Raw genomic sequence first — 26,575 nt, forward strand, 5'->3', positions numbered from 1 at the left:
TGTAAGTCGTTAACGGATCTGTCATTTTAAGAAAGGGTTCAAATGCCTAGATTTGTGGTTCTGCAGTCGAGAATATGTCACATGTTTTCTCAAGCTATCATGCTGCTTTATGAATATGGAGAAATACTTATGTTCCACATCATCTTTATTGGAACCAATTTGATTCCTTCCTTGGTTGAGTGGAGGCAAATTTAAAATGCAATGATCCGCATGAGCTTGGGTTACCTTGGAATCTTGTTTTTGTTGTAGCCTTATGGTTCATATGGAAGTGGAGGTGTTGTGCTATATTTTGTCCTAATTTTATTAAATCTCCTGATCCAAAGAAATGCATCTTGGAGTATTCTACTAAATGGCTCAAAGTTAATGTTAGCATCTCTAGTAAACACAACTGAGTGCAGGTTCTCTTGGCTTGGATTCCTCCTCCATCTGGGACTTTTAAGTTAAATGTGGATGGTGCTAGGCTCGGTTCTAATGGGGTATTGGAAGTGGAGGACTAATTAGAGACTAGCACGATAACTGGATCACTGGCTTTATTGCTAAAAACGTAGTTGGGGAAGTTCTCCTTGCTGAGCTTTGGGTTTTGTTTTATGGATTGAAGATAGCTAGCTAAAGTTATAAATTTCCCTCATCTTATTGTGGGGGCTGATTCTGCTTTGGTGGTCTCTCTCCTTCATGGTTCACCTAGCCTTATAAATCTTCCTCTTTATGGTCTTGTCTTGAAGTGTAGAAGTTTGATTATAGAGAATTGGAGTTGTAATGTGCAACATGTTCATATAGAGCGTAATTTTGTAGTTGACGGGTTAACCAAATTGGGCTTAAATAGCGAGATGGAGTTTCAAGAGCTTGCGGAGCCTCCTTCTTGTTTAGTTCAAACTCTTTCGGATGATTGCTCTGGAGTTGCTACAACTAGATTAGTTGTTTCTTAGTGTTTTCTTTTTCTTCTTCCATGTTACCGGGAAAAAAAAAAGGTTTCAAATGAATAAATTTCTTTTTGAGTAATCCATCTCCTATTTTCAAATTGGTTACAATTCTTTGACAACTTGATGGAAAAAATTAAATGTGTATTACAAGTTGTTTCCCTCTTTTCGGCAAATATTTAGTTTTAGTTCTAACGTGGGGTACATTAATAAATAATAGGCTTTTTAGCTAAAATAGTCCCTGATATTTGAAATAAATAGAATTGGTCTTTGAATTTGTCCACAATTAATCATTTTGGTCATTCCATGAAAAATCTCCATAAAAAAGGTTAAAATGACAATAATATCCTCAATTTTTGTCAAATCATTTTTGCCTATTGTTTATTAAATTGATGTTAATTTTATCATCCTTGTTTAACATAATTTTTCGCCCAAGGACTAAAATGATTGTTTGTGGACAAACTTAGAGACCAATTCTATTGATTTCAAATCTCAAGGACCAAAGTGAGGAGTTATGCAAATCTCAGGAACCATTTTGGCTAAAAAACCTAAATAATAATGATATGTAGTGAACACATAAAATATTAACAAATCATGTGACAGTGAATTGCATTAATTACATTGAGAAAGAATCAAAGAACAATGAGGAATGGAGGAGAATGAAGAATTAGAGAGAGAAACAACTGAAGAGAGAAAGAGTAAACTATATGAATTCTATTTCAGAGTTAATGAATTGGATCCTTACAATTATAGAGATTTTATGTACACATAGATCTAGTTTAAAGCTTCCTTCTTACACTTCTAACAAACTAACTAACTTCTTAACAACTTAACAGTTTTAGTATGACATGGCAGCCTCACTAACTAACCAGTGCTGAGTTGTCATTTATTGATACTCAACAAATTGATGATATAATCTTGCTTAATTATAGTACAACCATGTCTAATGATTTTTTTATTGCAAATGTATAATTATTATTTAGGTACAAACAGTGTTATTCACACCCTTATTTTTACCTTCCATATACTCTTGTTAATTTTTTGTCATTGATCGTCTTCAAAAGCGGCCAAAACTATTAAAGAAGAAAGTAAACCTCATTACCAGTTATTTAGATACATGACAAGACTAAAGAAGAGGCCAAACCTATTGAATCATATGATGATACTTTACGAACATTTCACATGTTAAACTAATCTAGTTTAATATTAAGGGAAAAGATTATTGTTTAAAGTCGTCTCATATAAATGTTATATGCTTAAACGATAAGTTCAAGAAATATGTAATTGGGAGAATGTGATCTAAAGAAGTTAGATTCATGAGACCATTCTCTTCCGTATACATATCCTAAACGTTCTTAATCATAGGATTGCCAATTGGGCATTGACAATCCGTTAAGATCAATACGTGATATGCCTTCTCTTAGGGATAGTGACTGGTCTCGAGTCATTGGTGTGATTGACACCAAGACAAGCATGTAGGTGCTTAATAGAGAATAAGTCCACTAAACACAATCAACAAGGAGTTCTCATACTCATGTCACATGAGAACTCATGGTTGGGATAATGCAAAGTAGTCCTTTGACCTGAGGCATCATAGTTGTCTTGTGGTTAGGTCCTTGATCTTTGACTATGTTAAAGTCACTCCGTCAAAAGGCGTCCACGGCATAGCTGGGGTTAAGCCACTTAGCCATGGAGGCAAGTGAATGCACAACAAGGGATAACCTTCAAATCATTTAAGGGAGAATACTTTATGATATGATTAAGAATCTCTGGCCAGAGTATGAATGAGATTTAGAAAATCATTTCAAATCACATTCAAGGTAATCATATAAGTAAAAGAATCACATTGGATAGTAGACATGAATAAACTATCAAACCAAACAATGTGGTCAAGAGTATTGTATTAGAGAAAGACCGTATTGCATTGTAATCCTAAACTTAATGGGTTCTCTACCTCTTCTGATTAGCTTGGGTAGCCATGATATACTGCTAGGTGTCACTCATAGTTTGTGGAAGCCCTAAATGTGTATAATCACTAAGGGGAGAATTGAAAGTATGTTTCAATTCATACTCGATTTGAAGAGTTCTAATTGCCCACTGCCTTGCTAAAAGGAATCTAATGGATCATACACCGTATAAGGTAGAGATTGAAGAAACAACGGAGATGAGTAAGGATAATTAAATGGTTTAATTATTTATGGCTAGGATTAATTAATCAAACGAATCAGTTCGTATTAGACCTTGGGTTAGTTTTGGGCCTCAAGGTCCAATGGGATTTGAATGTCAAGTCTAATAACTCAAGTTGTATGACAACTTGAAAATACAAAGGGCTTGAAAGCCCAATAAACCCATCAAGGCCGGCCATAAGAGTGAGGGGTAGTAAACTTGGCTTAATTGCAAGTTTGCCACCCAAATGTGAGGTGGTATAAATGCATCTTTATAGCCATTTCATCATTAGGGTTTTCTTTGAGGAAATTGGAGAGAACACACGTTCTCCTTTTTCTCTCTAAGAGGCCAGTCACCCTAGAGGAAAATAGCTAGCAATCTTTCTTCTTCTAGGTCACTCATCTTTTCCTCAATGCTTTTCTTGGTGTGGAGACCTAGAGGTTCCCTATTTTGGGAACTTGGAGAATCCATTCCTTCATCCATCCAATAAGTCATGGAGTCAAGAAGCAAAGTTCCTCCATCCACATCCATGGAGTCAAGGAGCAAGGAGACTAAGGAAAGAATGCTCTCACATGGGTGAATATCCTTTGCTAAGCAAAGAGGTGCTTCAAATGTATAAAAGTTTCTCAACTCTTTTCTTTAAGATTTGAGTTGAGTCTTGATTCACCACAATTACTAGGCCTTGAATTTCATGAGTGAAGTTTTGTTTTTGAGTGCATGATTCCACCGTTTAATTGTTAATTGCATGCATAGATGTTGCTCAAATGAACAAGTCTTCACAAATATTTCCTTCAAAAAGAAAGTAAACCTTCATTACCAGTGATTTAGGTACATGACAAGACTAAAGAAGAGCCCAAACCTATAAGAAGGTAAACCTTCATTACGAGTTATTTAGGTACCTGATAAGACTAAAGAAGAAATTAGAAATATTGAAGAAAGAAGGTAAATCTTTATTACCAGTTATTTAGGTACATGACAAGACTAAAAAGAGGCCAAACCTATTGAAGAAATAGGTAAACCTTCATTACCAGTTATTTAGGTACATGACAAGACTAAAGAAGAGGCCAAACGTATTGAAGAATGAAGGTTGTTGATGTACAAAATTGGGTTGACTTTAGAACAACTTAAAGTGCCAAGGTGTGACTTTTCACAATGTTGCTTTAGTTATCCAGTGAAGGTAATATGTAAAATGATAAGAGATAAGGGGAGCAAACACAAGATGTGTGTGGTTCTCCCTAAGTTGAGCTATGTCCACGAGAGTAGAGGAGTTCTCATTAGTAATGTAGAGTTCACATGATGCAAAAGTTTAAGCATAATCAATATCATAAGTGAGTTCTAATAATTGCTTAAGTAGAATAATGTCATCAGGGATCAATTGCAGGTGAATGATCTCTTTTTATAGTAGAGGTGAGTCTCTCGTTATCATCCGTAGTCGATGTGGGACTCTAAGAGCTTTATTCAGGTGTTGACATGTGTCACTTGTGTTTGGTTTCTTGATTGAAGAGGAACTTATGTGCTTCGGCAAGGGTGTCTCTGCACGAATCCTTTAGTAGGTCTTCGAAGGTATTTCGTTGACCAGTACTTGATAGATTCAGAATTAGTGAAGTAGGGTAAAAAAAAAAAAAAAAAAAAAAAGGATAAACATTCATCACCAGTTATTTAGGTACATTACATGACTAAAGTTTGAGTACGCATTTACAAAGATACACAGAAATTGGGTTACGTTGTGTTTCGTTTATCTTAGGTTTTATCATTTCGATTTCTGACCATAAAACGATAAATTATAAACATGGTTGAGAGTATGAATTTCACTTGGAGAAAGAAGATATGCGTTTATAAAGAGTTAAACTACTTCTCATATTAACAATTAGTTTATCATAGAAACTCAACTTCCTTCATTTATTAGAATATCTTGGCCTACGTGTGAAGCCCAAATACCACAATTTAATTTTTATTGTCCACATGTTAGACTTGAAAATCTGTCACATGTGAGATCGTGTTGAGAATATAAATGTTGTTCGGGAAAAAAAATAGACTTTGCATGTGCTTATAAGAAGTTGGATTACTCCTCGTACTGCCAATTAGTTTTATAATAAAACCTTAATTTTCTTTCGAACCTTGAGATGATGTAAGGCATACTTCTTATCGGTTAGTTTTTATTTCCTCGTGATTAGGCATTAACATAAATTTATTGTTTCTTTTTTTTTCGGGTACATGATTAGGCTCTAGCACAAATTTCCCTTGGATTCAAGCTAATTATGGGGATCTGCATGATTCAGCTAGATAAACATAAGGACAACGCTATTTGTATACATACAAAACTGAGGTAATTAGCTACATGATTGTATACATACAAAACTGAGGTAATTAGCTACATGATATATGGATGCTAATGTGGTTTATAGATAATAGGCTCGATGACAGTACCAATATCACTATAAATACATCTATCGCGAGGTGATCTGAAAAGAAATTAAGGGAGGGAGATCATGGCAATGCCAGAAGTGAAAGAAGGGGAAGGAGAAGCCATGTTCCAAGGCCAAGTTGATATTTTGCGTTACACATATAACTTTGTTGAAAGCATGGCCTTGAAAGGTGCTGTGGAGCTTGGCATTGCAGACATCATAAACTCTGAAGGCCAAGGCCAACCCGTCACCTTGTCACAAATTGCAGCTAAAATTGCATCCCCTACCACAAACCTTGATCACCTCTCACGTCTCATGAGATTTTTGGCGCGTAAAAAGGTTTTTGAGGCAACCACTGATGCCAAAACAGGTGACACCCTCTATGGCCTCACTTGTTCATCTATGTGGCTTTTGAGCAATGAGGAGCAAAGCCTTGCCCCACTAGTGCTTTTGGCCAACCAGCCCCATCACATAGCCTTCTGGCATTGCATAAGCAAATGTATAATGGAAGGTGGAAGTGGGTTTGAAAAGGCAAATGGGTTTAGCCTCTATGATGTCCCAAGTGAGATGTCTGAATTGGGAAACTACTTCAAAGAGGGTATGGCATGTACGTCTAGGATTGTCATGAAAGCAATATTGTCCAACTATAAAGATGTGTTTGAGGGAGTTGGATTGATTGCTGATGTTGGAGGAGGCATAGGGGAAGCTGTGGCTGAGATTGTAAATGCACATCCACATATAAGAGGCATCAATTTTGACCTGCCCGTTGTGGTGGCTAGGGCACCAAGGTACCGTGGTGTGACCCATTTGGGGGGTGACATGTTTGATGCTATTCCCAACGCTGATGCCATTTTCATGAAGGTAAAATAGATCAATAACAACTGACACGTACCTTAGCATCATCAGCATTCAAATATGTCACAATATATAGAGACACATGCAGTACAGATGCGTGCGTGCGTGCGAAATATGTTTTCAACTAGGCTGTAAATCTTATAATAATTGTGCTCGATAGTTTGAGCGTATTGTATTACTGTTTATATAGAGATTACAAGTAGAGTTTGAGTGAAGAACAATCTCTTCAAAAACAAACCAAAGATAATTTACAAATAATACAGTTAACAAATAATCTATTTGAATTTAAAATCATTCAACAGCCAAAGGATTGGACTGTTGAGAAGTTTTAGCTAAGCCTTCCTATTGACTGATTCCATTGTGATCTCCAGTTAGTTTTGTGGCAGGAAGCTTTGATTTCAAACTTGGTTTATCAAATCTGAACTAAACATAATTAATCAAATAAGAATCAACAAGGCCACAGGCTAGGCAAACTATAAACAAATACTAAATAAGGTTTTAGAACAAGGCAACAGGCTAGGCAAACAGCCACATCAGCATCAAAGTACAAATTTACCTTAAAGTTTTTCCTTAGGCAAACAGCCACATCAACATCCAATTCGGGGAGGCCTGGTAAGGCTTTTAGCCTGCAGATTAGTGGGTTGAGCCCATCATATTTAAACCCTTGATAAATGCCTACCCGAGCCTAATGAACTGATTGGCGGGTTGAGCCGAATCACCAGATGTCCAACCCAACCAATGATCAATACACACAAAAAAAGTTGATCAAACTTTGCGCACTGAAAACTTCAGAGTTTCTTTTGAGTACACCACTATATTCAAACAATATAATTGTAAAGCCAAATTTCTTATTGCATGCTAAGCATTTTTAATCGCTTTATTATATATTGAGATACATGATAGAATTAGCAAAACAAAACCGATGCAGTTCATTCCGGGTAAGCTTCTATGATTGACAGGACACTTGGGATTTTGATGATCTTGTAGCGAGAAAGTCCTCCTGCCCTCAGCAGTTCCTTCCATTCAACTTCACTTCTCTCCTTCCCGCTTGAAGTTTGAACCATCATCGTTAGGTCATACCTTAGAACAAAAGAATCCTGTAGTCCACCACCATCTGGCTGTAGAACCCCATCAACTATAATGATCTTTCTAGTTTTCTCAGGGATGGCTTTGCAGCAGTTCTTCAGAATTTTAATGCATTGCTCATCATTCCAATTGTGCAAAGTGCAGATGCTATTACACACATGCATGAGATGACAATTCTTTTGTGTTTCAGTGGATAATGCACAATTGGAATGATGAGCAATGCATTAAAATTCTGAAGAACTGCTGCAAAGCCATCCCTGAGAAAACTGGAAAGATCATTATAGTTGATGGGGTTCTAGAGCCAGATGGTGGTGGACTACAGGATTCTTTTGTTCAAAGGTATGACCTAACGATGATGGTTCAAACTTCAAGCGGGAAGGAGAGAAGTGAAGTTGAATGGAAGGAACTGCTGAGGGCAGGAGGACTTTCTCGCTACAAGATCATCAAAATCCCAAGTGTCCTGTCAATCATAGAAGTTTACCCGGAATGAACTGCATCGGTTTTGTTTTGCTAATTCTATCATGTATCTCAATATATAATAAAGCGATTAAAAATGCTTAGCATGCAATAAGAAATTTGGCTTTACAATTATATTGTTTGAATATAGTGGTGTACTCAAAAGAAACTCTGAAGTTTTCAGTGCGCAAAGTTTGATCAACTTTTTTTGTGTGTATTGATCATTGGTAGGGTTGGACATCTGGTGATTCGGCTCAACCCGCCAATCAGTTCATTAGGCTCGGGTAGGCATTTGTCAAGGGTTTAAATATGATGGGCTCAACCCACTAACCTGCAGGCTAAAAGCCTTACCAGGCCTCCCCGAATTGGATGATTTATGGGATAATATAGTCCACACTGCAAATATAAGAATACGATGTTCACCTATGACTTTCGTAGACATTATTCTGTGGATTACAAAATCAAAAGCCATCTTTTGGAAACCAAGATTTAATTATATAGTAGCTCAACAATTTTCGGTAAAGCGCGTATGTGAAACAAGAGAATAAAAACGAAACAAAAAATAACAGTTCTATATTCCACATGGAGAACCAGGAAGGTACAAGTTGTGATTAACTACTCACCTAAAGTTATTAGGGTGTCCTACTAACCTGAGTAATTTAAGGCGTGTTTAATGTGACCTCATATATTAAACTATGAAGAAAATTAGACACATGCATTTACCCAGTTAACTTAGACTCCATTACACAATCAATCACTCTAATGTCCGTTTTAGTTATACAAGGCTTGGTAGGAAGGTATGAGATACATTATACATATAATGTATGAAATTTGATACAACAAATAGATGGAATTTCTCAACTTAATGGTTGTAGTTTCTAGCTCATGCGCTCTTGATATCCGAGGTCCTTAATTTGTAGCTAAAAAAATTAATTAATAGGTGATAATATCCCACTTATAGCAAATTGCACTCAAATACTTACAAAAACAAAGCAACTTATTCAGAAGGAAAGCATTTGTTCATTGTCATACTTATTTTTTCTATAAATGCTTATGTGGTCATTTTATTAATCTAAATTACAAATTTAGATATGAATTTACTGAATTAATAGTCTAAATTTATAGTCTGACAACTTTAACATAAAAGCATTTTCCTTAAAATTTATCCAAATGATAAGGCCAGCTAGGAAATGGTTTAGATTTAGGTATATTAAGATTTTGATGACATCCAATGTATCAAAAACATTTATGAATTTCTTTTATTAGAAAAATCAGAAGAAGAAGAAGAAAGAAGAAGAAATTACCGTAGCATGGCATGTGGCAAGCTATTATTAATGTCTAAGTGGATTATCAGATTGAGTGAATTATATCAAGTGCAATACAGCAAATCCATCCATGATCAATGTCTCTAGACCCACAAAACCCAATGGCTGGTGCAATTTTGGTGTTTGTTGGTAGTTAGACTCCAAAAGTCCTTGTTATTTATATCAGTTCGTACACAACATGTTACAATATGTGGTTAGTGGTTGCACTTTTGAGATCAAAACGACATGATGTTTCTATCTCTATAGATAAAATAGGGAAATTTGGGTTTTCCCCACTTTTCAACCAAAGCCATAAGTGGATCACATAGTCGGTTGCACTCAAAAAGGAGCTTACAGATTTGTCAATGGGATTGTCTTAGAAACCACTAACATTCTACAAGTGCAGTAATGAATGACATGGGCAAGAGAAGTAATTGAGCACTAATGGGATTCAAAAACACTCAAACCCTGGAATAAATTTTTATCCTTCTAGAGTGAGTTCTTCCCCATCTTGAATGTTCAAAACCAATCTATAGAGTCAATAACTAACACTCACATATTTTAACTGTAGATTAGTTATAAAATTATGTGCGCACTAGGTTTATCAAAACTAAAGATGATTTTTTAAATCGCCGGCAAAAGGATACCACCGTGGACAAAAACTTTACACATCTTTATTTTGTTTGCACAAGGACGTCATCGGGGTGATTTACATGTGTCGTGTAAGTTCTTGTCGCTTTTTAGAGAGAGTGATAGACTTTCAGTATGACAACATTCCTTTCACACAATAGGCTAGTTAGAATGTTTTGGTCTCAATCCAATAGGCAATAGCTACCACTTTACAATATACTATTAATTAGTAAGGATGCGTAGTAGCGTTCAAAGATCATTCTTTAGCCTTTAGACTCGCTTCAGCAACTTCGCCCTTTAAGTGACAGGGGGGGTGGTAAGTAGTAGTATAAGAGTGGTCATCAACATGCCTCTGCTTATTCATTCTATAGGGCGGGCCTGCGGACCAACAATTCAGCAAAAGGGCTTAAAAGCTCATTTATCAAACCTTCCCCTTTGAATAATAATAAGGTAAGCTCGCACTATTCTCATTTCTAGTCCCATGTATATATTAAAAGTAGAAAAGAAAATGTGAAGATTTTGTGTATGGGTAAATACTTTTAATGACTTAAACTAAAAGCCACTTGTACATAAAGTTAGCATATGAAAATTTCATCCAACACATACCTAATAGTTCACACCTATGTACCGAAAATTGCTTTTGACAAAACCCCTTTTTTTTTTTTTTCCACTCGAAGCCCAAACAAAGTCTTGAAATATTAGTCAAATGTCTTACATGTTAATCTTAAAACCTCCACCAAAAACAAATATCCTGATAACAATTTAAGTAAGTGATTTTCACTCAACGAAAATAAGTGCGAAAGAAGAAAACCGAAATATGAAAATCGTAACCCTAATTCTTTGCATGTCTCAAGTCGACGGTGACAGCCAAGATTCATTGCGCGACAAAAGCATGATTACTGGTAGAGTTATGATGACTCTAATCCCAAATATTATAATATAACTTTGTGCAACCAATCTACTAAAAGCAATAACTTATGTCATGTGGTGGTTCAGTCTGACGCGAGCACACAGAATGATGTAGTATGGCACCTAGTCAAGGACTGAAGGCAACCCAAGGCCATTAAGAGTTTTTGGTTGGTCGTTTTGCTTTGGAATTCCATGTTTCCAACTGACAAGATAAACTAGTCAAAATACACAGAACTTCCCATATTAGTGAGATTTTGACTGATGCAAGAACAACCAAGGATCCACTTCTCTAGTTTCATAATTTATATCATGATGTTTTCCACAAAATCCCTTAAATAAGCTTATCCTTAACAGCGGTGTACTTAAATAGGCTTATCCTTAACAACAGTCTACTCCTGTCATAAAATTTCTTTTCATTCAGCATTTTAATCATGTTATAAGTATTATAAAGATAAAATTTCTTTTCATTTAGCATTTTAATCATGTTTTAAGTATTATAAAGAGTGGAATATACACAGTAGAAAGCAACATTCACTCCCAGTATGTTGACCACCCAATATATGATCAACATCGATGACCACACGTTAGGGTTTGGAAAATCGGAAGAAAAATATTTAAATAAAAAATTGCAAAATCAGAAGGCAATTTATCCTTATCTCCCCAGAGTTCCATAAAACGGTCAAGAGAATATAATAATTTACACAAACCACTATAAACTCATGATTCAAAGAGCCTTTCTCTATCCTCACCCATCTCTCAACTACATACAAAGTCCCAACAAAAGGAGTCAAAGTCATTCATCACGTACCCTCATATACTAACGTCAAACACTAACACTAAAACACCCTAGCAAATAACCACAATCCTAAATCAGCCTCATCGGCTAATTAAACTCCAAAACAAAAGGTTAACAAAAACCAAATTATCCCAAGAGAGGAGTTTAGCGGTCAATCACTTTCACTATCAAGTGAAGGAGTTCTTTTAAAGCTATTGACACTGGCCACGCCTAATAGTTGTGAAGTAGTTGAAGTCATGGTGCTGGACCCTAAGCTGCTTTAGCCAAGAATCCGCCACGCTCAATAGAGACGTGAGCCTCTCTTGGTCCCTTCCACAGTTGCCTGAGACCCACACACTCCCTTGCATCTTGTAAGTGGCCAAACCAAATGGAGGGAGAGAGATGCCTTCCCCTTTCTTTCGCTTCCGTTGCTTATCGTTCTCAATATCATCCTCAAGGTCCATGTCTACATACAGTGCAACAGGACGTGTAAGTAAATATCGTGCATATACATAGCTATTGGAGAACTTGGATATTTATGGTGAAAAGGGCTTGAGAATGGAAACAAAACTAAGTGAAATGGACGTGGAGAATAAATACCTTGAAAAGAAGATGAAAGGGTGTGGTACGTGAGGAAGGATGTGGACAGATCCCTTATAGTCCTTCCCATCGGAATGTGATAAATTGGGTACCTGAAAATAATCACATCAAGAAAGTTAAATTAAATTCTGCTTTCTCCTAATAAGGAAGCATGCGCATCTGTGTAATTACGGTCATTTATAAGCAGTATTTATTCTCTACAACGTGTAATAATAACCGACATCTGAGTGATTTTCCAAAAAAGTTGCACATTCTGTGTTTTTCATAAGCAACAAAACAATTAAGTTTAGTAACATGCTCAAGACAGATTGCACGCTTTACTCTGATTCTATCTAGGTAATTATTTGGGTGTCACATGTTAAGGCGCGAAAGAAAGAGAGATATACCAAGAAACAGCCATCCAACTAGCTGGTGAGAGATCAACACTCCTTAATGACATCAAGCCTGGGTATCGTTGCGCTAATGTATTGATCTGAAAGCGCATAACGAACAAAGTGTCAATCAAACCAACATACTTTTATTATGCAGTAATATTATGAAGCCTGATAAACTAATCAGCATAAGTTGTCCCGAGCGTCCAAAAGTTAGAACCTCATATCTTTAAGGGAATCATATATTTTTCTTCTTAAGCAGAGAGTCAAAAAGAGAAGAACAACTAAACAAGAACATATTCTCATGAAGAGAGATGTGGATGTTAAATTATCAAGGTCAAAAGTTCAGATACCAAAACTGGAGAAAGTAGTCGCATGACTATAAAAAAACCATTAATTTAAGATTACTACCAAGTTTAATCAGACAAACTCAAATCAAACCGAAAAAAGCAAATTAGAAAGGCACAGAGTAAGGTTTGCATAAGAGGAAAATGAACTACAAATGGATACCTTATCCATGAGAGGAACTCTTCCATAGGGAGTTGATCTCTCAAAATACTCAAAATATAGGCACCCTAATCTATCATTCACATGCAAGAGATTGTCTTGCTCGAACCCGCCATCTTCCGAAGAGCATCCATCCCATCTCCACTGCTTATCATTTTCACTCTCAAAGCTGCACGAATCGCTAAACGAATCCCTCGTCTCGCAGTCGCCTGACTCGGGCTCTTCCCTGAAAAATTCATTTGAATGTGATTCTGCCATTTACAGCAACTTAACAAAGACAGATACCATTATTAGACTGTGAATTACACGAAATTACAGTAAGTAAAGCTGTATCAGATGGGCATAGAATCACCAAATCAATGTAGTCCAACAGTCCAACTAACCCATATCAGAATCTTAGCATTTCAATTGTACAACAAATCACAACCAAAACTTGGTTGATTCCATATCGGTTTTAAGGCAATCAAAACCACCATTTTACAAATTCGATCACCGGAACAATCAGATTGCAAAAACCAAGCAGACACAGCTACTACAAATGCAATTTTGAACCTTAACACAAGAAAAATTACGTGTAAAATCTGACATTTATACCTGAAGCGGTTCACAGATGAATTGCTAGTAAAAATTTGGATAGCAGAGAGGTAAGGCACATAGTACTGCACAAGAGTCTCGCCGCTGTCCATGGCGATTGGAACTCCGGCGCCATAAGCACTCCATTCATCATAGCAATTCCAGAGATCACTCAATGTGAAATACTCAACCTTTTCTCTCTCCCATGGATGCCATAGCCGATTGAGGTTCCTCATCTCAGACTGCAACGCAATCAGCAGCAACAGCAAACATTTAAAAATAAAAAAAAAATCAGCATGCAAATTGATCAAAAACCATTGATTTAAAAACAACCCAGAAACAGAAAATCAGACAGCAGCAAAATCAGCATGCAAATTAATGAAAAAGTATTCATCCAAAAACAACCCAGAAACAGGAAACTGAAGAAAAGTTCAAACCTTGGGTAGGAATTGGGGTTGGAGCACCGGGGTTGTAGAATGGAGGAAGCAGTCAAGGTTTGATTGCATTGACCCTTTGTCTAAAATCATTTCTTTTTCTTTCCTCTGCAATTCTAGAGAGAGACAGAGATATGAGAGGGGGAGAGAGAGAAGGGGAGAGAAAATTTGGGTTTTCGCTCACCCTGAATCAGAGAGAGAAAAAAATGTTTCTCTCACCCCAACCCGGAAAACAGAACGAGCCTTATAAAAGAGAGAAAAAAACAGAGAGAGAGAGAGAGAGAGAGAGAGAGAGGAGAGGAGAGGAGAGAGAGAGAGAGAGAGAGAGGGAGAGAAACTGGAAAGAGGGGAGAGACTGATTGTCGAGATTCGATTTCCCTTGAAAAGTGAGACAAAAATGCGAAATGGGCCTACGAAAGAGTTCTATTTTTTGGAGCTTGGACACAGCAATTCACGGGCGAGTCTTTGCACCTCTGTTTTTTTGTTTCTTCACAGATAGATTCTTCGCTGGCAATGCTATCAATTCCCAACGGATTTCCGTTCGCCGGAGAATTTATATGCTGGTCAAAATTCCCCGGACACGGAATTCTCTCCCTGTTTTTCCTGGTTTTTGTAATCGTTTTTCCTTCTTCACCAACCTTAAAGAAAACTCAACCCTGATCAAAGTCACGAAAATTCAACGTTAAACCTTCAAGCTACATCAAACCCAAAAATCAAAATTACGAAAAAACCCAGAAAAAAAACTGGCTTTCAATCGAATTTTCCCGAGAAAATGACAGAACAAGTTTTGAGGAAAAAAAAAAAAAAAGAAAAAAAAGAGAGCTGAAACCCTAGTTTTCTGCGCGAGAGATTTCTGGGTTTTGTAGTTTTACAAACAAAGACACGATTTTCTAACAGAATTGCGAGAAAAGGATTCAACTTTCCCGGAAAAGCAGAGAAAGCGAAGGAAAAAGTAACAAACAGAGAGTGACGGAGGAAAGAGGAAGAAGGAGAGAAAAATATCAATGGAGGTTTTTGTTCTAGAAAGAGCGAGATTTTGCAGAGATAAAAAGCATAGAAATGGATTTGAATATCAACAATAATTAAGGCATCAGAAAACCAGAATTATCATTTATGAGACTCATCTGTCTCAATCAAAGGTCCCCTCCTCCCTCTAAAAAGATAAACCATATGAATTTATGAATTTCTTTTTCTGTTCTACTGTTTTTAATTTCCCTGGATATTATGATATTTTTAAATCCAATAGGAAGATGCAGGCAGCTGAATATTTTTATTTATTTTTTCTTTAACTGGATGAGACTTGGTCCATGGCTTTGCTTGGTAAGTAGGATAATCATCTTTGAATTCTTCATTCTCTTTTCAACACTGCAATTGTCAGAAGGAAAAATGTAGAGGAAAAGCAGGGGTGGAAGAATCGTTCTTAATTTGGTTCATAATATTGCCAAAAAATGTTGAAACTCTTTATCTTATTTTAAACTGAAAATTAATATGCTTTTAACTGAACAACAGTTTTAACATATGATTTAAAAGAATTTTTAAAAGAGTTTACGAATTCATATGTATTTAATCAAAATTTTAATTGAATCTAGGGAAATGGAAGTTTATGGGTATTTAATCAAGATTTTTTTTAAAAAAATTAATCATAATTTTTTATAGAAATTCGAATGTATTTATTCAAGATTTTAAAGTGTATTTATTCTTTTTTTTTTAAATAAGTGTCACATTACGGCTCAGATCCTTACAGTTTTGTTTTTAGGAATTCACATGAGAATTTCTTAGTGGGCTCACCCATCCTGGAAATGCTATCGCGCACTACTCGCTTAACTTCGAAGTTCCGATGGAATCCGAAGCTAATGAGCTCCCAAAAAGCCTCGTGCTAGGTAAGGATGAGAATATACATTGCTAGGTAAGGATGAGAATATACATATAAAACTTGCAGGATTCTCATCCTGGATGATGTGAGATCTTACGATAAGCGTATTTAATTAGAATATGACTTTAAAGTATTGTAAAAGATGAAAGATTTTAATAAATTTAAAGCTTTTTTTATAATTTTTTCAAGCTTTAGGAAATTAGAACTCTCTCTAAAATTTATAATAGTTTCGGCTAACAATTACATAGTCTAAGACACCTCATGAGTGGCCAATCTCTACTCTACCTAGGAGTTTGGATTCGCGTTGTAAAAGTAAGTCAAAAGAGTTGGTTCATGTTTCAGTTTCTTCTCTTTCTATATCTATTGAGTGTCCCCAATTTTTTTATAAAGTAAAAATATTATATAAACTCCAACTGCGATCAAAGACGTCTGAAAAACATCAAAGATACACGTGAAATTTCACCAACTCGGTGAGCTAATTTCTCTAATCTCACCTTTCATTCTTTCTTATTTTCCTTCAAAAATATCTCGCCTTTGATTCTTATACCTAATTTGGAGACTCCCTCATATCCAAAACCATTTACAACTTCTAAAATTATTGACTCAAAATGTGCAAATATTCCATCTCTTTTAGCAATCACATCTTAGAATTGCATGAATAATCGTTTTATTTCCTTCTTTGCGTTCTCCTCATTTGTAACAACTAAAATTTTGCTCTCCTAAACAAACACAAAAACTAATTTTGCATTTGAATAATGCATATGCCGATTAAATAAATAAAATTAAAAGGTAGTATTTGTGAGAAGATGAGGACAAAGTCCCATATCAGTGAATGACCAAATCATGCAAGAGCTTATAAGGAATTGGGCTACTCCCCATATTGCCTATTGATTTTATGGTGGAATCTCAACTTCTTCATGGTATCATATAACAGGTTGTCCTACATTTGAAGCTCAACGGCCACGTCATCCAATTTGTATTGTCCACATGTTAGGGTTGAAAATTAGCCACACGTGAGGGGACGTGTGAGAGTGTGAGACCAAAGTCCTACATCAGTGAGAGACCAAACAATGCAAGGTCTTATATGGAATTGGACTATTCTCTATCTTTCCAATTGATTTTATAGTGGAACTCCAACTTTTTTCAATATCATCATATAGTCCCTAACACAATAAAAAAATAAGCTAGCCCAATGCCTTCTATTTTAAATCATCGTATCATATTAAATATGGTTATGGTGCCAACAATGTGTGACTTTCGTTTATAATGTGAAGAAATTGACAAGAAAATATCGATTTAAGGCCTAGGAGCAAGACTTACATTTTTTTGTAATTATCTTATTAATTACTGTTTTTGTTCCGTAGCTGCAAAACATTAACTGGTTAATTTCACTTATTAATAATATTATCTCATATCACAGTCATGTTCATAGCTGCAAGGTAAGTTACGAGGAGAAGAAGCAAATCTTGGCATTTGGGTAACCGCGTGAACGTAACAACAACAACAACACAGTCACAAAATAAGTAAAATACGACGACGTAGAATGTCTGTAACTGCCCTTCCCCCTTTAATATACAGAAGCAATCAGCTTTGAGTATATATATTGTTTATATGTTTTTTTTTTCCCAGCAATTATTCAACAGTGTGAACAAGTAGATAGAAATCCAGTACGGCATGGAACAGGATAGTATTGATGAGCGAGTTGATAAGGTGGTCCCTTCCAGTTTGACGATGGCATTGTGTTTTTGGGTTTTAGCAGCAATGATTTTTCTTTTATTTATAGGAATATGATATCCACACACTCTATTTTACTTATTACATACCTTTTTAATTTTTAGCTTTTGGATATGATGAATTAAAGAAGATTAATGGACATAAATTATCAAGGAGCGTGTGAGAAGTAAAATGAAGTGTGAGGATAGGAACCCTATTTATAATAGTTGCACATTTGACCTCACTTTTAAAAAAATTGTTTTATTTATTTATTTATTTTATCAAATATATCTATGAAATGCTCATATTGCCTTTTCATTAATCAGAAAGGGAGCAAAAGTTGAGCGACGCCCACTCTTCTTTTCGATCTTGAACCACCAATCAAATAACAACATTATAAAGCTATAATTACACTCTTAACGATTTTATTAACAACCAAAAATTCATTTTCAATGAACCCCATTTAATTAAAAAAGACTTACATTTCAATTTGAACCAAAATTCTTAGGATTTTGAACCACCATTCCAACAACAATCTGATGTCACCGTAACGATACTCCCCTCCAAATCTTCATCCTTCTCTCTCTGCTCGCATTTTCTATTTTGTCTTTTTCTTTCTATAAAGAAGTCAACATAAGATGTTGGTATGACTTCATCATAACTATTCAAATAAGAGGAGAGAAAATAGAAAAGGAAAAAAAACGGAGAGAATCCTAGGCCAAGATTAAGACACTTATTAATTTACTCCCTAAATCTTAAGTTTAGACGACAAATTTTTGGGGTGCGATATGTCATTTTGGGAACATGTTTCACGCTTTCCATGTTTCCTTTTAATATTGAAGCAAAATAGAAAGACTATTTTCTCATTTCCTTCAATCTCATTTATACTATTTGAAAACTAGATTTAGCTTAATTAATCTAATGGGTAGTTACCAATGGCGATATGATAGAGTGATACTTAATTTTCATTTTGCTAAAGAAAATCTTAAACTACTGAGTTACCAAGTGAATTTATAACTACGCTGGGTAAAATTGTGATACAGGTTAATTAAATGAAACTTGAGTGATGTTATTTCCACCCTATTATCTTATCTTTTCATCCACCTTTTATTAAATTTTTTAATTACAAATTTGTTCATTTGTAAAATGGCTAATAAGAACATTAATTATCCTCTTTTGCGTTAAAAAAAAAGGGTTGGGTTGCACGCTCAGTTTATCTTAAACCCTAACTCATCTTTCCATCTCTTTTCATCTAGAGAAAGCAAAAATTAAAATAAAAAGGATTTAGATGACTTTTTCGTTGAAGAAGTAAAAGATGACGCTTCTATGGAAGATGTAGAAGATTATGTTTCTATTGAAGAGGTAAAAGAATAATTTTGTATGTGGGTCTTTTGCATTTGCCGTCAAAGTTTTCCTTTTGAATTTGGATACCTCTGTGTTTTCCAATTGAATTTGCATACTTGTGACTTCAAGATCAGCAAAAAGGATTTGGGCAACATATCCCTATTTTTATTGCTTATTTGAATTTGGCCAACATATGTTGAGAAACACAAAACTCACCAACGAAAATCTTTAAGCAAATCAAACAATCCTTTTCCTTTTTTGTTGTTTCATTGTCGTGTGCACTTTAGAATGCTTGGAATGAATCAGCAGTACCCTGGCATGAGAGCTAGTTGAAATACCACGTATGTGATGCATTATGAAAATTATATGTTGTTTTATAATTTCATATGTATGCATAAGTTAAAGGTTATTTTGGAAATAATAGTGGGTGGGGAAATAGCATTTTAATTTTTTCTTTTTAAGGTGGGTGGGATTATAACGTGGGTGGGTCTATAAGACAATAGGGTGGGTCTAGTACCTCTCGGTTTTTATTTGTTTGAAATTTTATTGGGAAACATTAAGCACTACTTTGAGCGCTTGGGTAATTAGCAGGGCACAACTCCCATCCAATATGTGGGTCAGTTGCAAATCAACTTAATTCATCTTCAAGAAAATCTTCAGTTCAAATCATATAAACGTTCATTAGAACATGAATAATGAACAATTCAAAAAACCTCAATGCATGGGTAGAATTCTCAGGTAAATAAAAAAAAAATATATATATACAGGGTTAGGATTAAGGAATACACATTTTGATACACATTTTAATACATATGTTGAAGAACTATTACCATTGTTCTGACTGAAGTAAAAATGAAGATCTGTCACACTTTAGGTGTCAATGAACTTATATGGTAGTTACTGAATTTCTATGCAAATTTTTTGTGACATGTCAATATATACATGTAATATTTGTCATTGTCACAGAAGAAAAAAATGACGCCAGGGATGTTTTTATGTGTGCAACTGCAAGCTAGTAGTGCCACATTTATACGCTGAATTTTCTGGCAATGGCACTGTAATTATTTATGCATGTTTTCAGGTACCTTCTCCATCACTAAACAGTATTAGAAGCAAGCAACCTACTTCAAAAGGGACCCGTCTGCAACTTATTTTTTCTGCATATTTATTTGACGTGGGCTTACCAATATATATCACGATAATAATCTGGAAAGAAAACAAACCCTAGTTGCCCCCACTCCTTGAATCTGATGTCTGCTAGCACTTAAAGTGCAGCCAAATTGTTTGAAACTGAAATACACAAGTAACCAAATAAAGTGTTGCCTGTAACAAACACTGGCTAACAAGAACAAGCTACTTCAGCACTGTTTTGGGAAGTTAATTAAGGGATCCTAGATGATAATTAATTTCTGAAAACTATATATATTACAAAATATATAATTAAATTTTGGATAACACAGACTTACAACTTAATTGTTTCAATCGTGTCATCAATTTTGAAATAGGTAGATATGTGTAACTATCGATGTTGGTGTTGCTAAAAGTTGATAGGAGAGTACATTTTCGCTCAATTTTTTTCCAGTAAGAGGTTGCATTAATTTTCCATACCAAATGGGTTTTACTGTTTTCAGTGCACTCGGAAATTAAATAAAAACCATCATTCGAATTGATGTAAATACAGACATCTGCCTAACTCAATTATTAGATTTTTGACCAACTAAAGTATTTGATTTAGTAATATTTCTCTTCAATTTATCTCAATATATATATATATATATATCCCACATTCAAATATGTTGGAAAATATTAAAGTTAGTCATTTGGTTTATTTTTATGCTAACTTGTTTGGTATTCATATATTAATCTTTTAGTAGGATAATGATTTTGATTTTGATTACTGTCACATTCAAATATGTTTGTTCAGAATTAGGTCTTTATACATACACCTTCGAACTATTTTATTGGAGTTAAAGTTTGGCACTACGAAATTTTTTATTATGCAGCCGTTGTGACATTATGTAGTCTTCTCTCTTTGTTTTAGCCAATAAAATAAGAATATGAATTTGTAATATGTTTGTTCTTCTTTTTCGGTTCTGTCAATATTTTCAACAAAATTCTCTGTCTTCCCTTCAAAAAAGAAATATTTTAAATTCTCTTCTCATTATTTTTGGTGCTGCTGAACTGTTGGAATTGTTGGATTTCATGCCAAAGAAAAAAAAAAAATCAAAACATTAACTAATTCAATCAGATTCTCTATTATAAAGGTATACATCTATATCTTGTACTAACTGGCTGAATAGTCAATTGCAGTCTGATTAATTTGTACATAAATCTGAACTAAGCAAGCATCAAATAGAAGCCTTTCACAGATTCTGTGTTCAGTTTAAATCATAACTCAGATTCCTTTCCCACCTAGCTAGCTAGCTTTACTATGGCAAACAATATCACACAATTCCATGATACAAAAACATAATTGCATTACATAGGTGCATGCTACATATAACCAAAGATTCCCAACACATCTTTTCATAAAAAGCCAATGGCCAAATGAACAGTATTTTTATGTTACAAATTTCATCAAAATAATTGGACAAAAATACCCCTTAAACAAAAAAACTTCAAAAACAATTCAAAATAATGCATCAAATGTGACAGGGGTATTTTCATCATTTTAATAGTGTTTTTTTAATAATTAAATTTTTTTGTACAGTTTTTTTATTTTTATTTTGGTAATAATTAATACCTCACAATAGGCTAGCATGTGATTCAATTAGTTGTGCATTAAATATATTTTCTCTATTTTTAAACACGTTCAAAACATCTTAAGAGGCGTGTAATGCAGGTTATAAAAAAAGTTTTTCGCACGCAGATAATAATGTGATTAAATTAGTTGTCAAATGATTTTTTTTTTTTTTGAACAAACGATCTTATTTACACTAAGAGAGAGGGAGTGAGCTTAGCCTCACAATGGGCTAGCAATAATGTGATTCAATTAATTGTTTATTAAATATTATTTTCTCTATTCTTAATATAAATTCAATAAAGACCGATTTTATTATGTGGATTCAGTTGTTTTAATTTGTTTATGAGAGGTTTCTTCTAGTATGATCTAAGATTATTCATTTACTTCAAATATTTGACTTTTCCCTTGTCAATTTACGCATATAAATACATTTAAAACGTATAAGTCGTGCATAATACGCCGTGATTTAAAAAATATTTTCTACACGCGTGCATGAAGGCTAATAATCAATATAATGGGGGACAAAGCTTTATAATCATGATACTATTCCACTCTCCACGGGGCCGCTGGTGGGAAGGTGGAGAAATTGGAGGGAAATAGCCAATAGGATAAACTGGTGGATTTGGTTTTTTTAACTTGTTTATTTTTCTTTGGGACACTTTAGATGCAATCTCTAATTATCAATATTCTTTTATTGAAATTTTGTCTGTTTTTAGTTTTTTATCGAAATCCCTAACATTAATGTAATAATGTATGTTACTATAGTTTTTAAATTAAAAATTAAAAATTTATATTTATATTTGTTTATGTTAATGAGATTTTAAATAAAATCCATAATTTGTGGGATTAGAAAGGGTTAATTACACTAACACCCCTTGAGGTTTATCGAGTTTTCACAAAACTCCCTCACGTTTGAGACATTACACAAACGCCCCCTCAAGTTTTAATTCCCTTTCATATAACTCCTTTAGTCAAAATTTTCCTTATAAATTTACTAATTTACCCTTATTAATTACTTGAAACTAATAGAAAAACTTTATAATTGTATAAAATAAATTATAAGTCATTAAACACTTTAAAAAGAACAAGAAGAAGATCACGTTGACAAAAACAAATTAAGAAAAGAAATTTATTTATTACTTTAAAAATAATATTTTATTTAAAAAAGTGTTCTTCTTCTTTCCCTCCCACCCCATCTCCTCCCTTCTCCATCACCACCACCCATTCAACTTTCGAACAAAACAAAATAAGAATCTCTCCATCTCCGACATTGTGTAAAATATTTATAATTTTACACAAAGAAAATCGAGATTAGCAATAATAATTAAGAAAATATTAGTCCCGCAAATATTATGTGGTTGACACACCGGCATCGACGACGTGAAAAAAAAGGGGTTTTTTGAAATGGGTCCAAAGTAACTAAAAATTGGACCTATTTCAAAAGTCAAAAGTTACTAAAAATTGGACCTATTTCAAAAGGTCATCCATAAAATTGGACCTATTTCAAATTTCCCAAAAAAAAAGAAAACACTGTACAAGATCAGTGAAGCAGCTTAATTCATAAGAGTGAACAAATTGAACCGGCAGTATTCGTGGGGACATGTGACCTCTCTTAAAATCACTCTAAACTTCTCGTTTCTTCCGAACAAAAAACCCTAATAAACCAAATCCAATCCCACAATATGACACAATGGACGACGACAGATTCGATTGTCATCTATTTCTTAATAAAATATTATTTTTAAAGTAATAATTAAATTTTTTTCAAAGAAGAAAACCATCTCTTTCTTCTTCCTCTGTTTAAAATTTTCGATACGCAACTTCTGATCCATGATTTTTTTTCTGCCACCCTAAAGGACAACTCAATTTGCTAAGGTTTTGTTTTTGCTCAATTTTGCCCCAATTTTTGGTCCATTGGGATTAGGCAATTCCAAAGTCATCTTTATGAACCCTAATAATGAAAGAAAAAAAAAATTATTTATCGCCTCCAATATTAAAGGGGGTGTATTCAATTGAGATTTTGGGGGATTTTAACTCTTTTAATGAATCTAGGGGTATTCAATCAGAATTTTAACTGATTCTCTGAAATTCAATGTGTATTCAATCAAGATTTTAAGATAGTTTATCAAAATCCTTAGAAATCCTGGTGTATTTAATTAGAATTTTAAAGAAGTTTATAACATTCTAGGTGTATTCAATTAGAATTTGAATTTAAAGAATTTGGAAAAGTTGAGGAATTAGAGGGAATTGGAGAGATTTTGTAGTGCATTTTAAGCATCTACAAATCTCACCTTTCCCCATGAGATTTCGAGGGAATTGAATCAAAACTTCACATGAAATCTCTACAATTCAGTTAAACTCCATAAAAATGCATGGATTTATAAATCCATTAAAATATCTCAAATTCCCAATTGAATACATCCCCCTAAGTTGAATGGTTGTTTGCTTTATGATCATCTATTTTTTAATAAACTATTATTTTCAAAGAATTAATTAAATTTTTTTCTTAGTTTGTTTTCGTCCAATGGTCTTCTGCTTGTCTTTTTTTTTTTTAAAGTGTTTAATGACTTATAATTTATTTTATACAATTCTAAAGTTTTCTTTATTAAATTAGTAAAGGGTAAATTAGTAAATCTATAAGCAAAATTTTGATTGAAGGGGTTATATGAAAGAGAATTAAAACTTGAGGGGGTGTTTGCGTAATGTCTCAAATGTGAGGGAGTTTTGTGAAAACTCGATAAACCTCAGGGGGTGCTAGTGTAATTAACCAGGATTAGAAATAATAAAATATAAAGTATACTCTCTATTATATTATATATATATATATATATATATATATATATATATATATAGGTACATTCATCAAATTAACAAAAAAAAATTGTTGTACCAAAACATGGGTACATTCTTCAAAACCACAGGAAAAAAAAGAAAGATATTAGGCTTAATAACATTAATAAATTTCTTTGATTAAACTTGACATGAACACATTCTCAAATCAACGAAAAAAAATATACGAATATAATTTTAAAAATGGATTAAAAAATTTTGAATGGATTTTATATTGAAAAATTGGGTACATTTTATATTAAAAAGGGTAGATTTACATATAACAAATTGGTATATTTAAGAATGGTACATTTAAGATTAAAAAAAATTAAAAATTATATGAATGGGAACATTTAAGATTAAAAAATTGAGAATTTTTTTTATAAAAAAACTAATGGGTACAAACTTATATTATTATTATTATTTTTTTTTGGAAATGTTTGAATCGAAAATTAATTAAGAGTTTAATAGAGGTGTAAGCATTAAAACCCTAAATCAATTACTAATTTTTATTTTAAAAAATTATGTAATTAACATGTAAATTCATTATCACAATAATGCTAAGGACTTCAATCAAAATTTAAAAATTAATAAAGTCTCAGTCAATAAACATTAGTAATTAGAGACCGGATACTAATTTTTTTCTTTTTCTTTTCTCGTCTATTTTGTTTTTTATAGATTTTAGATTTTTAAATGATTTAAAATAATTCATTTATCTTTTGATAATTTACAGGGCACTATATTATTAAAGGCTCATTTGCAAGTACTTTTAAAATGTCTGAAAGTGTTTTTGATGAAAATGTTTTTGGAACCAATCCTTAGCAAAAATGCAAATGAATCCTTGAAAAGTACTTGAAGTGCTTTAGAAACATCCCATGTGGAAGTGATTTTAAAATGGTTGAACTGTTTTTGGTAAAAAACGCTTTTGGAATCAAACCTTAGTAAAATGGCACGTAGATCATGAAAAAACACTTTATTCCTTTATGCAAGAATCACATAACATGTGTTTCTTGCATAAAACATTTTAAGTACTTTTGATTCAAATAGTTCCAAACAGGCCCCCCAAAACATTTTCTCTAAAAACGTTTTTAGTTATTTAGAAAATAGTTCCAAACAAGTCCCCAAATTTTTTCTATAAAAACACTTTTAATCATTTTAAAAATATTTTAAAACGAACCTTAAGTTTGCAAGCTCTATATGTGTATCATATTACAATAAGTGACAGAATTTAAACAAAATAATCAAATTGATGCGCACTGATCGTTGTTGAAGTTGATACACTAAAATAAAGGGGAAGGTCAATTCAAGAATCTTTTTTATTAGTCTTTTTCCGTGTATATTTGTTTTTTTTTTTTTTTTTTTTTTTTTGAAAACATCTTTTTCCGTGTATATTGGAAGTCAAACTGAGGTGCATTTGATTTTATTGTCATAGGCCATTGAAAGGAAAACTATGCCATTAATATAGAAACAAAATAGTTTGCAAAAGTTGACTCTTTTTTTTTCTATTTTTTGTTTATGTAAGGTTGACATTTTTTGTAAGTTGTTATTCGTAGTAGCAGTAATGTTATTTTTACCATCTAAATATACCACAATTATATACCAATTGATACAACGTTTGAGATGGACATACACGGAACCAAATCCTCTCCGGATCCCAATAATCTGAGGGCTGGTTTGGTATTGATGTGCTTTGAAAAAAAACTGCTTCTGCTGTGATGTGAGAATAAGCAGATGTGAAATAAAGCAGCAGAGTGTTTGATAAACTTTTTTTATAAAAGTGCTTTTGAAAAAAAAAAAAGCAGTATTATAGTGTTTGGTAAACTTTTATGTAGAACAGAGGTGAAAAGAAGCTGATTTTTCAAAGTTGGGTTTTGCAACTTCTTGTTTTTAGCTTTTTTTCACCCAAAACTGTGAAAAAAAGCTGAAGCTGAATGTTTACCAAACACAAAAACAGCTCCCAGCTTTTTTTTATACCAGCTTTTTTCAGAATCACCTCAGTTCCAAACCAGGCCTGAGCCCAATGATCATTTGATCCGGATCGTTGAAATTTGATCCAATGGTTACAATTATTATAACTTTTAAAGG

At 33.7% G+C, this 26,575-nt stretch overlaps 2 protein-coding genes across 2 annotated transcripts; one reads left to right on the forward strand and one right to left on the reverse strand.

Moving 5' to 3' along the window:
- Nucleotides 1-5,463: 5,463 nt before the first annotated feature.
- Nucleotides 5,464-8,031, forward strand: LOC103935362 (xanthohumol 4-O-methyltransferase). Its single transcript, XM_009345122.2, has 2 exons — nucleotides 5,464-6,349; nucleotides 7,620-8,031. The coding sequence occupies exons 1-2, from the start codon at nucleotides 5,573-5,575 to the stop codon at nucleotides 7,917-7,919; spliced, it is 1,077 nt and encodes a 358-aa protein (XP_009343397.2). The 5' UTR covers nucleotides 5,464-5,572; the 3' UTR covers nucleotides 7,920-8,031.
- Nucleotides 8,032-11,354: 3,323 nt separating this feature from the next.
- On the reverse strand, nucleotides 11,355-15,160 carry LOC103935355. Its single transcript, XM_009345116.3, has 6 exons — nucleotides 13,992-15,160; nucleotides 13,576-13,796; nucleotides 12,985-13,207; nucleotides 12,490-12,575; nucleotides 12,104-12,195; nucleotides 11,355-11,969 (listed from the first exon to the last, which is right to left on the reverse strand). The coding sequence occupies exons 1-6, from the start codon at nucleotides 14,079-14,081 to the stop codon at nucleotides 11,716-11,718; spliced, it is 966 nt and encodes a 321-aa protein (XP_009343391.2). The 5' UTR covers nucleotides 14,082-15,160; the 3' UTR covers nucleotides 11,355-11,715.
- Nucleotides 15,161-26,575: the final 11,415 nt, after the last annotated feature.

Source organism: the organism of the source record quoted next, unplaced genomic scaffold, assembly GCF_019419815.1.
Source record: "Pyrus x bretschneideri cultivar Hongxiangsu unplaced genomic scaffold, Pyrus_bretschneideri_v1 Contig13, whole genome shotgun sequence".
NCBI lineage: Eukaryota > Viridiplantae > Streptophyta > Magnoliopsida > Rosales > Rosaceae > Pyrus > Pyrus x bretschneideri.